The 12,383-nt window shown below is 38.2% G+C and overlaps 1 protein-coding gene and 1 pseudogene across 1 annotated transcript; one reads left to right on the top strand and one right to left on the bottom strand.

The window, feature by feature from the left end:
* Positions 1-1,910: 1,910 nt before the first annotated feature.
* On the bottom strand, positions 1,911-3,558 carry LOC146905522 (uncharacterized). Its single transcript, XM_085728565.1, has 2 exons — positions 3,192-3,558; positions 1,911-3,145 (listed from the first exon to the last, which is right to left on the bottom strand). The coding sequence occupies exons 1-2, from the start codon at positions 3,556-3,558 to the stop codon at positions 1,911-1,913; spliced, it is 1,602 nt and encodes a 533-aa protein (XP_085584691.1).
* Positions 3,559-8,362: 4,804 nt separating this feature from the next.
* LOC146905521 (uncharacterized) lies at positions 8,363-9,666 on the top strand (annotated as a pseudogene).
* The last annotated feature ends 2,717 nt before the right edge of the window (positions 9,667-12,383 follow it).

Genomic DNA, 12,383 nt, shown 5'->3' with positions numbered 1-12,383 from the left:
CCAAACACAGAATAGTAGATGTTGTACACGATGTTTAGAGCATTAAGCTAACCAACATAAACATAATAAAATAAAATAACATACAAGAAAGAAAAGAGGCACATAGAAATTGTTAACCCAGTTCGGTGCGACGTCACCTACTCTGGGGGCTACCAAGCCAAGAAGGAAATCCACAAGTGCAGTCCGTATTCAAAAGCTCTCAGCAAACCACGTTTGCACTGATGACCTAGGACCTACCTCAACCAGATTTCAACCTAGGAACTCCTAGATCTGAGATCCGATCTCACTCCCTTACAACTGATCACAGACCCTGTGATTCACAAATTACAGACACTTATCAAAATGAAGTTACCTTCAAAACATAATAACTTGCAACCGTGCTTAACAGCTTAGATACAGTTCACAGACTACCTAACTCCTTGCTTAAAATCTTCGGAGTAGTGCACAAATTACAACTCAAAATACAGTCCTAAACATGCATCAAGATGATACACGAAAGTCTCACAAACAAAAGACTCAAAACCCTAGATAAACTATTCTTCTGAAATGATGGCTTGAATGATTCTTCAGGTCTTGCAGTCTCCTTTAAATACTGAAGCAAAACAGGTCATTAACATAATCGGGCTTCAGATCAAACCGGTGATCCATTAGTCAGTCAACATGGCCGGATAAAGAAACTCCTAAAATGTAGGCACATTAATAGGAACATTATGATCACCTTCAAAAGACTTTCCTAAGTCGTTACCACTTCCTTAGGAAATCACATACGTTCTGATCTTCTCATAACTGCAGACGGTTTTGACCAACACATGCCGGTGTGGATTCCTTAAATCAAGCGAACGCGTGCGTAAACATAGGCAAGACACAGAACATACATACCGAGCCTGGATGTTGGAACATTGCGTTCCACATCTGAAGTGAATATTTGTTTTAGGCAAAAGTGAAACCAATATACAAATATCCAACAATCTCCCCATTTGGCAAATTTTTGGCTAAAACAACTTGAGGCCAATCCAATCAAACTGGAGAGATAACACACGCAACCTTTCCTTCAATCTTCACAAAAAAAATCTACCTTGAAGAAAGGTTCACTTCCTCAGATTACCAATAGGTACCCTAAATACAGTTCTTCAGTCATCACACATAATCTTCAGGACTTAGAAGAAGTATATCACAAATCTTAGAACCTACTTCCATAATTTTTCACAAGTAAATCATCATATGAAATAGTAGGTAAGAGAAACAGGTACCATACTAAAAATTCAGAGTCTTGCAGCAATGGACACATAAGGAAAAATAAATTCCTATATTATCCCAACCAGACAGTCAATTGTCACAACACGCTACTTAGATAATCAAAAAATGAACTCCCAGACATCATTCAGTAGCTCAAATAGGATGTTCCAACATCCATAGAAATATTCAGGGACACAGAAAATTACTCCCCCCTCAAGGAGCACAATCAGCATTTCTAATACTCCCCTTGAATACATGCATAAACAGAATCTTGTTAAACCTAGAGCAACATAAAAACATGCACACATCTAGAGCAGATACCAGAATACCAGAATCAGGTGTCTCAACATCAATAAGCAGATTATCTGCTAGCACAGTCAGGATCATACAACATGGATAACATGGAATACTACTCCCCCTTTTTAGCCATAAAATATGCCAAACCAATAACAGAAAGAGACCGAGAACCAAACAAGGATTACCAGATACTAAGGGCAGAAAAAAAAACAAGATCTTCAAGTTAAAGGATGTTCAGAACATAAGAGTGCCAAGAAAATAAGGTATACAATATTCGGTTACAGACCACAGCACTTAAAGTGCTTAAATTATCCAGGGCATAACCCACAAATCAAAAAGAAAAACAACAAAAGATAAAGGAGCAGAAAAATTCATTCTTATGCCTCAGAGCTGCTCTTAGATGATTCTTCTTCATCCTTGTCATCAGCTTCCTCATCCTCATTGCCAGAGCCCTCTTCATCTTCTCCTTCCTTCTCACTTACATCTTCCTCAACTTCTGTACCAGTATCCTTCCTTTCCAGAGTAGAGATCATGAGCTCAAACTGAGCCTTCCTTTCATCCAGCATTACACATGTGTCCTTCAAGGCTGCAATAATATCTTCCTTTGTCATAAATCCTGTATTAGGGGCAGGAACAGATGTTCCAACAAGATCTGGAGCATGATTATCTCCAAACAGTTTCTGATGAAAGGTAAGAGGAAATTCCCTCTTCATGGCCATATCAACAGCAGAAATGAGATTTGGATGTTGACTCAGCATAATATTACAAAGCAAGATTGGAAAAGCAATGGGGAATTTTACAGCATCAGATTTGGTATGCTTCACAGTCTGGTCAAATACATACCTACCAATATCCATTTTAGTTTTTGTTCTTACTGCATAAATGAACCTACCCAAACCTGTGGCAATATCAGATGAATGAGTGGTAGGTACCCAATTAGCAGCCCCAATTCTGTTGAGCACAACATACTTCATACTCAGCTTCCGAGAAGAAATTTTTCCTTTCTTTGGCCACACCTTCACCTTATTGGCCGTGATCTCCTTGCAGATCTGATTGTCAGTAGCCTTCACCTCAACAGCTCCTCCTTCAACACCTAGAAAATTGTTGATGATGTTAGGGGAGAAGTTTACACACTTTCCTCTAACGTACACTTTCTGATAATCTCTCCTAAGAGGGTTATCACAATCCTTTGGAATGTTCACTAAGAATTCTCTAACAAGCTTTTCATAGCACTCTCCTAACTTACACACAGTTTTCTCCAGAGCAGCCTCTCTGATTAAACTCATAACCTCCTCAATCTTCAAGGCCTCTTCACTTAACTCTCTTTCCAAAGCAAGCCTCCTATGGTAGATGAACTTCCATCTTTGAGCAAAGCTTGGAAGATGAAAGGACACGTTGTTAATAGGCACATCTTCCACAATTAGTGAATCTTTCTTCCCATCAGTTTTCCTGGATTCTGGAGTGATGTTCTGCACATCCATCTCAGCATCATACTCAGACTCACTAGAGGAAACAACCTTTCTTTTCCTAGAACTACTACCACCACCTTTCACAATCACCTTACTCCAGGTCTTCCTGGGACCAACACCAGTCTTCTTGGAGCAACAGTCTTCTGTTGGAGCTTTTGTTAACAGAGGGAATTGCTTTTCCTTTGTTACTTCTGAGTCTTTTTGCTACACTCTCATCCAGGGTCTGAGCCAGAGGAACGTCATCCGATTCTAGATCATCAACATCTACCACACCATCATTTCCATTTTTATCACCATAATTCACTTCTTCCTCTTCCTCCTCAGTGTGAATACTACTATCTCCAGATTGAGACTTTTTAAAGGTGTTATCAGGGTTCTCATCATCCTCAGTGCCTGTCTCAATACTATGATCCTGTTTGTCACCAGCAATCTCCTCCTCACTATTTGGTTTGGCTGGTTGGCCCAAGGCAACATTAACTTGACAATTAGTTTCTTTAGGAGTATTTTCATCAGAGACCTCAGTACCAGTCTCCTTTTCAGGGTTATCCACATTCATGTTCTCAACACTATCTATAACGTCATTCAAGTCTTCTAACTCTAGTTTTCTACCAGATACAGGTTCATCAGGAATTAGGATTGAAAAGGGTTACTTTTTCATGGCTGGGTGTTGCAACATCTGAAGAGTTCTTGGGATCGTCTCCAACATCAGTATCATGAGCAGCAGAACCTTTTTCTGTGCCCTTAAAAGGATTCTCTTTTTCATAAAGATCTGTCATGGTTAGGGCTACCTTAAATTCACCCTTCTTAGTAGCCTTCTTCTTCTTAGATGTGGACTTAACTCCAATTTTCTTCATAGGTTTTGTTGGTGGCACAGTATTGAGGGGTTTTACCATCTTCGGAGCAAAGGAACCAGATTCTCGTCGTTCGACAATCTTCTTTCCAGAAGAAACAGCAAGATCATTTTTGAACTTTATGGCGAAGAGTCGACGATGGCACCAGGTGAAGTAAGAGAGAAGATTTTGGTGATCGGTTGATTGGAGATGAAAGTGAATGGTCTCGAAAGAGAATAATGGGAGAGAGTGACAAGGGTTAAGGATGATATGATTGCGGTTAGTTGAGTGTGGGAAGTTAATTAAGCCAAAATCGCCTCAATAAGTGTGCACCAATAAGTAACCTGAAGCACAACCTTCTTTTACACGCTTGACCCTAGTTAACTGCTATAACCTCTTCCTCCGGGAAAAGTCCAGTCTGTCCCTCAACGTTTCAAATTTTTTAAAATCCAAAATTTCTGTTTATTTGTCAATTAAAATTTCTTCAGTAGGAATAGAGTTGATTTCTTTTCCACTGAAATTCTTCTGAATTTTAGTCTGATTAATTTCTAGAGGTAAACCACTCTGAGAACCTCTTATCATTTCTTGCGAGTGTGATGAATGTTGACCATTCTGATGTTCCAGCATCCTAACCAACATGTCAGTCTGTTCTTCTGGAATCCATTTCTAGCAATTATTTTTTAGTCCTACTTCCTCTCATGAGTACCAGTCCCTCCTCATTTGTTACCCTGCATCCAAGTTTGTTAAAGCTCACTTTCAGACCTTGGTCACACAGCTGACTCACTCTGATTAATTTTGAGAAGAGTCCTTCAACAAATAAGACATTATCAAGTTTGGGTAGCTTATTACTGATCAACTTACCTTTACCTCGTATTTCTCCCTTACCATCATCACCAAAGGTAACATACCCTTTCTCACAGGGTCTTATGTATTCAAAATAGCTATCATTCCCAGTCATATGCTTGGAACAACCACTATCAAAGTACCAAACTTCATTAGATGTTGACTTTTTAGAGATGTGACCTACCAAACCAACATTGACACTCTTAGACATCCATTTGTGGTTGAATTTACTTGGATAACCATATAATTTGTAACAGAAGGGTCTTATGTGCCCTTTTCTCTTACAGTGATGACAAATCCAAGGACAAGTTATCCTTTTCTCACACAAATGTTGTTGTGAAGGATCCAACATTGTCTTGTTATTAGAAGTGCCACCCTTACCTGAAGTATCAATAACCTCATTATGTTTGTTAGGTTCTTCTTTTCTTATCATTCCATGATCTTCCACAGCATATGCAACTTTTCTATTGCGTTGTTTTCGATTCAGAGGCTGATAATTAAATTTTATACCTTTTGCTTGTCTCTTGCCGTCACCTTCTATAACATCATTCATAATTGCAGACCCATTTTCATTTTTTCAACTTGCTTCTTGAACTCTTCAATTTGTGAGTTTAAACAAGTTACCTCAACATTGAGTTCAGATACCTTTGTCAGGAGTGTATTTTTTTCTGTGAGAAGTTGATTATTTATCTTCTTTTGTTCTCCTAGCATCTTACAAATTTCTGTACTTCTGGCATGCAGATCCTTATAAGCAGTAGCTAGATCATCATATTCTAGTTCTTCATCACAAGACTCATTATCAGAATAGATTCTTCCTGTTAGAGCAGTTACTTTTCTAGGAAACACACCTTCACATCCATGACATTGATCTTCCTTGAATTCACTTTCTTTGTCATCAGTACTAATACCCTTTTGTTTTTCTCTGATGTTGGGTCTAATGTTCTGAGCATCTGTTCTGGACTTCCAGTTTGCCAAACTCATAATTTTGCTAAAAAGTTTTCCAAGGAGCACTACAGATTCAGCCAAGTTATCATCATTTTATGGATTCCCTTGAGTTTTTTTATTACCAGAGAAAGCATTATTATTTTCCTTTTCAACCCTATTGTTGATGAGAATTTCAAAATTCTGTAGAGATCCAATGAGCTCTTCTATCTTCATTTTAGAAATATCTTGGGCTTCTTCTATAGCAGTGTCTTTCATGTCAAATCTTCTTGGTAAAGACCTGAGAATTTTTCAAACCAGTTTTTCTTCAGACATCTTTTCCCCAAGAGTACCAAAAGCATTAGCAATGTCAAGAATATTTATGTAAATTTTTTGAATACTCTCATCTTCCTTCATAGTCAGGTTTTCAAACTGAGTGGTTAGAAGCTGTAGTCTAGATCTTTTTACTTTTGAGGTGCCTACATACGTATTTTCTAGAATCTCCCAAGCTTCTTTTGTAATATTGCATTGTTTGATCATTCTGAACACATTTTTATCAACCCCATTGAAGATAGCATTTAAGGCCCTAAAGTTGGCAAGAGACAATTCATCTTCAGGTAAGGTCCATTCATCTCCTGGCTTCAAAACTACGGTTTTATTGCCATCTTCGTCAAGAACAACCGGATGTTCCCATCCTTTCATCACAGCTTTCCAAGTCTTGCTGTCAATAGACTTGAGACAGGAACTGATACGTGACTTCCAGTAGTTATAATTGGTTCCGTCCAGTAAAGGTGGTATGTCAACAAAACTTTCCTCTTTCTCCATATTGCCAGAATAAATCTCCTCTGGATCTCACCCAATAACAGGCAGGGTGCCTGCTCTGATGCCAATTGAAATTTCGGCACGTTAGACTTAGGATGTTCTAAGTGATGTTTCAACACCAAACAGAGAAAAGCAGATGTTGTACACGATGTTTAGAGCATTAAGCTAACCAACATAAACATAATAAAATAAAATAACAGACAAGAAAGAAAAGAGGCACAGAGAAATTGTTAACCCAGTTTGGTGCAACGTCACCTACTTTGGGGGCTACCAAGCTAGGAAGGAAATCCACTAGTGCAGTCCGTATTCAAAAGCTCTCAGCAAACCACGTTTGCACTGATGACCTATGACCTACCCCAACCAGATTTCAACCTAGGAACTCCTAGATCTGAGATCCCATCTCACTCCCTTATAACTGATCACACACCCTGTGATTCACAAATTACAGACACTTATCAAAATGAAGTTACCTTCAAAACATAACAACTTGCAACCGTGCTTAACAGCTTAGATGCAGCTCACAGACTACCTAACTCCTTGCTTAAAAGCTTCGGAGTAGTGCACAAATTACAACTCAAAATATAGTCCTAAACATGCATCAAGATGATACACGAAATACTCACAAACAAAAGACTCAAAACCCTAGATAAACTATTCTTCTGAAATGATGGCTTGAATGATTCTTCAGGTCTTGTAGTCTCCTTTAAATACTGAAGCAAAGCGGGTCATAAACATAATCGGGCTTCAGACCAAACCGGTGATCCATTACTCAGTCAACATGGCCGGATAAGGAAACTCCTAAAAAGTAGGCACATTAATAGGAACATTATGATCACCTTCAAAAGACTTTCCTAAGTCGTTACCACATCATTAGGAAATCACATACGTTCTGATCTTCTCATAACTGCACACGGTTTTGACCAACACATGCTGGCGTGGATTCCTTAAATCAAGCAAACGCATGTGTAAACATAGGCAAGGCACAAGACATACATACCGATCCTGGATGTTAGAACATTGTGTTCCACATCTGAAGTGAATATTTGTTTTAGGCAAAAGTGAAGTCAATATACAAATATCCAACAAATTGCTATTGAAAAATACTCTTAAATCTAGGTTTAGAATAATCATCTATCAAAACATAAATTCTAGACATGGAATTGATGTTTTGATAATCACTCTTTGTATCCAAACTTAATTCTTTCGAATCGTTTAATAGATTGAGAAATCGTCAATTAAACGATACGATCGACTCTTGGATCGTTCAATAGTTTGAGACATCAACGATTGAACGATATAATTGATTTCACAATATTATTTGGACACAAATGATATTGAAGAAGGATACGTGATAATATCAAAGAAAAGCTAGAATACATGTATGATCTTTAGGTTATGTGTGATGCTTGATCAAGGAACTCTAATCCTAACAAGTTTCACACCTTATTAATCTCAACTTTTATTTTCACAAAATAGTTAACTTAATTTCAAAGAAACAAACAATAAACTTTTAACTTAAGATGATATTTGGTGTTGAACGGTCCTTGATATCACACTAGTCCCTGAGGAGACGATACATACAATACTTACTTTTGATCATTCCGAAATACTACATCAAAATGGCGTCGCTGCCGGGGATTGACGTTTAGATATCATATACATTACGACTATTCTATCGTTTTAAGCAAATTTTAGACATATATATTTTGTATATATATATATATATCATTCATTATCCTTTGTGTTGCTAATCTTTTGGTTAGATTCTTGAAATCTTTTTATGCGAGGTACAGTTCCACCCGAGAAATTAGAATACGATCCGGAGATTGAAAAGACTGCTCGCAAGAACAATAGTAAGAAAAAAGAGAGCAAGAACTAGCTAAACAAAAGCAACAAGAAGGAACCTCAACTTTTATTCCTTCATTACCTACCATTGAAGAAGAAATGGCTGCAAACGGTCAAAACCCACCGGAAGGCAATCAAAGTGTGATGCCAAGTTGGATAAGTCCAAAACAGCTATCTCGTCTTGGAAAGGAGAAGGAGAAACAAACGGAGATGAAATCCGGAACCATTCAACTTATCACATCTCATCCATTTGCTAGTTTAAACCATGAAGATCCATATCATTATCTTTTGGTGTTCTATGCATTAGTCGGTACTCTTGGTGCATCTGCAGCCGAGGAGGAAGTTGTGTTCCTAAGACTATTCCTGCATTCACTAATCGGTAAAGCTCGAGAATGGTGGTTAGATCAACCACCACAAGTCATGGATGATTGGAATACTTTAGAGAAGGCATTTCAAGAAAGATTTTTTCCAGAGAATAAACATGTAGATGCCAAAACCGCAATCAACATGTTCGCTCAAGGTTCAAATGAGTCATTATGTGAAGCATGGCAGCGATACAAGTCATTGCTGAAAAAGTGTCCAAAGCATGGGTTCGACGACGTTACTCAAATTCATATGTTCCGTGGAGGACTACAATCCGAACCAAAGCTTATCTTAAATTCAACTGCTGGTGGTTCATTGATGGCATTAAGTCCAAAGTAAGCGGTAGACATCATCAACAAGATGGCACTAAATGATAGAGCAAATAATCACAACATAATAGTGCACAACGAAAGTCCGAAATTCTTGAGTTAGGATCCACTGATGCAAATCTTTCACAAAACAAAATCTTAACTCAACAACTTGAAGAAATGAAGGCTCAAATGAAGGAGATGCCTAAACTCATCAAAGAACAATTGCAAAGAGAGCAAAGGCATCAACAAGTACAATTTTGTGAGATGTGTTTCAGTGATCATCCAACGGGTTATTGTCCACCACCACTAGAAGAAGAAGTCAATTTTGTGGGCAATCAACAAAGGTCGGGGCAATATGAAGGTCAATATCAAGGTAACTCCAATCAAGGGAGGTATCCGGCAAACAACAATTATCAAAGAGGGAACAATTATGGACAACCATGAAGGCCTACTACAGGGCCATCCAATCAACAGCCAGACAACAATTTTCAACAATATCCACCTCAACAAGACCATACTCAAAAGTTGGAGGATACTCTGAATCAATTTATGCAACTTTCGATATCCAACCAACAAAACACCAATGCGTCCATCAAGAATCTTGAGACGCAAATGGGACAACAAGCTCAACAATTGGCCAATCAACAAGGAGGAACCTTCACGGCCAATACACAAAACAATCCAAAAGGTGAACAATGCAAAGCTATTAAACAAGAAGCGGCAAAGTAATTGGTCAACGTATTGGTGACAACTTGGAGGTGGAGAGGCATGTGGTTGAAAACAAAGAAGATAATGAAGGAAGCGAGAAGGAAGAGGAGGATGTACATAGTGATGAGGAAATAATAGAAGTATAGTTGAAAATGAAAAAAATCTAAAAAATGAAAAAAAATCAAAAAGATGAAGCATTAGTTGAAAAGGATGTGGAGAAAAACAAGAAAAAAGAAGTCGGGAAGAAAGGTGAACAAAAAGGTGAACAATTGGCCAATCAACAAGGAGGAACCTTCACGGGCAATACACAAAACAATCCAAAAGGTGAACAATGCAAAGCTATTAAACAAGAAGCGGCAAAGTAATTGGTCAACGTATTGGTGACAACTTGGAGGTGGAGAGGCATGTGGTTGAAAACAAAGAAGACAATGAAGGAAGCGAGAAGGAAAAGGAGGATGTACATAGTGATGAGGAAATAATAGAAGTATAGTTGAAAACGAAAAAAATCAAAAAAATGAAAAAATCAAAAAGATGAAGCATTAGTTGAAAAGGATGTGAAGAAAAACAAGAAAAAAGAAGTCGGGAAGAAAGTGCCGGCTCACAATTTACCATATCTGAAGACTCCATCAAAGAAGGACTTGGAGAAACACTTCAAGAGGTTTCTAGATATTTTCAAGAGGTTGGAAATCAACATACCATTTGCGGAAGCCCTTGAACAAATGCCAACATATGCCAAGTTCATGAAGGAGATTCTATCCAAGAAGCGTCGATACAATGATGAAGAAACCATTCAATTAGACGCAAATTGTAGCGCAATCATCCAAAGGCGGTTACCAAAGAAAGAGAAAGATCCTGGAAAAGTAACATTGCCGGTGGCCATTGGTAAAATCAATGTTAGTAAGGCACTTATTGATTTAGGCTCAAGTATCAACCTTATTCCTTATTCGATTGTCAAGCGGGTTGGTTGCCTAGATATAAAGTTGACTAAAATGACCTTACATAATGCCTAGATACAAGTCTGTAACCCGACCAATGGGGATAGCCGAGGATGTCTTGGTTAGAGTTGATAAATTTGTTTTCCCCGTTGACTTTGTGGTCAAGGACATTAAAGAGGATGATGATGTGCCATTGATTCTTGGAAGAGCATTCATGTTAGCCGCAAGAATGATGATTGATTATGATGATGGTTTGATGAAGGTGCGGCTTGATAATGATGAAATCAATTTCAACCTCCATAATGCAATGAAGCACTCAAAGACAAAGGAGCTTGCTTTAAGGTGGATGCAATGGAAGAAGTTATCATGGATACAAGAAAACAATTGCACAAACCAACGACTCTTGAAAGAGTGTTTACCGACGCACTTAATGTTCTTAATGCGGAGGAAGAAAAGGAGATTTAAGAATGCTTGAAGGAACTTGAAACCTTGAAAGAGATTCCTCCGAACAAAACAAAATTAGAGAAATTGAAAGATAAAGACAAGGTTGAAGAGCCAAAGGTTGAAATGAAGGTGTTGCCGTCACATTTAAAGTATGTGTTCCTTGAAGATGATGGCACAAAACCGGTAATCATTAGTAGATCTTTGTCAAGCATTGAAGATAAGAAATTGATTGAAATCCTCAAGAACAACAAAGAAGCAATAGGTTGGAGGACAACTTCAAACCGGTGGCCCAACCTCAACGCCGGTTAAATCCAACCATGAAAGAAGTAGTCCGAAAGGAAGTTGTAAAGCTGCTTGAGGCCGACATGATTTATCCGATATCGGATAGTTCTTGGGTGAGCTCGGTACAAGTAGTTCCTAAAAAGGGAGGAATGACGGTAATCACAAATGAAAATAATGAGCTCATTCCGACAAGGACAGTTACCGGGTGGAGAATGTGCATTGACTATAGGAGGCTCAATCAAACAACATGAAAATATCACTTTCCATTGCCATTCATGGACCAAATGCTTGAGAGACGGCTACTCAGGTTACAACCAAATCACCGTCAATCTGGAAGACCATGAAAAGACGGCATTTACTTGTCCTTTTGGGATTTTTGCATATAGAAGAATGTCGTTTGGTCTATGAAATGCGCCTGCAACATTTCAAAGATATATGCAAGCAATATTCTCCGACTTGATTGAAAAGAGCATTGAAGTATTGATGGATGATTTCTCCGTGTTTGGATCATCCTATGACATTTGTTTGAAGAACTTAGACACCGTGCTGAAGAGGTGCAAAGAAACCAACTTGGTGCTCAATTGGGAAAAGTGCCGAAGGCATTGTACTTGGTCATAAGATTTCTTCCCGAGGCATTGAAGTTAACAAGGCCAAAATAGATGTGATCGAAAAGCTCCCATCATCGATGAATGTCAAAGGTGTCTGAAGCTTTCTTAGCCATGCCAAATTCTACCGGCGATTCATTAAAGACTTCTCAAAGATAGCCAAACCATTGAGCAACTTGCTCAATAAAGATAAATCTTTTACTTTTGATAATGAATGTTTAATTGCATTTGAAACACTAAAAGAAAGGTAGACCTCCTCACCAATAATCACTGCTCCTAATTGGAATCTTGATTTTGAATTAATGTGTGATGCAAGTGATTACGCTGTTGGTGCTGTTTTAGGTCGACGTAAGAATAAAGTTTTTCATGCCATACACTATGCGAGTAAAGTTTTGAATGAGGCTCAAATTAATTATGCTACCATAGAAAAAGAACTACTTGCAATTGTGCATGCATTAGAAAAATTTCGTTC

Source organism: Medicago sativa, chromosome 7, assembly GCF_051527215.1.
Source record: "Medicago sativa cultivar Bolivia chromosome 7, Bolivia_mono, whole genome shotgun sequence".
Lineage (NCBI taxonomy): Eukaryota > Viridiplantae > Streptophyta > Magnoliopsida > Fabales > Fabaceae > Medicago > Medicago sativa.
The sequence above is the reverse complement of the archived record's forward strand: the minus strand, read 5'-3'. Positions and strand labels throughout refer to the sequence as shown.

Coding starts and splice junctions, on each gene's coding strand:
- LOC146905522 (XM_085728565.1), bottom strand. CDS start 3,558: ATGAATGTGGATAACCCTGAAAAGGAGACTGGTACTGAGGTCTCTGAT. Junction 3,146..3,191: donor TGTAGCAAAAAGACTCAGAA/GTAACAAAGGAA, acceptor AAGCTCCAACAG/AAGACTGTTGCTCCAAGAAG.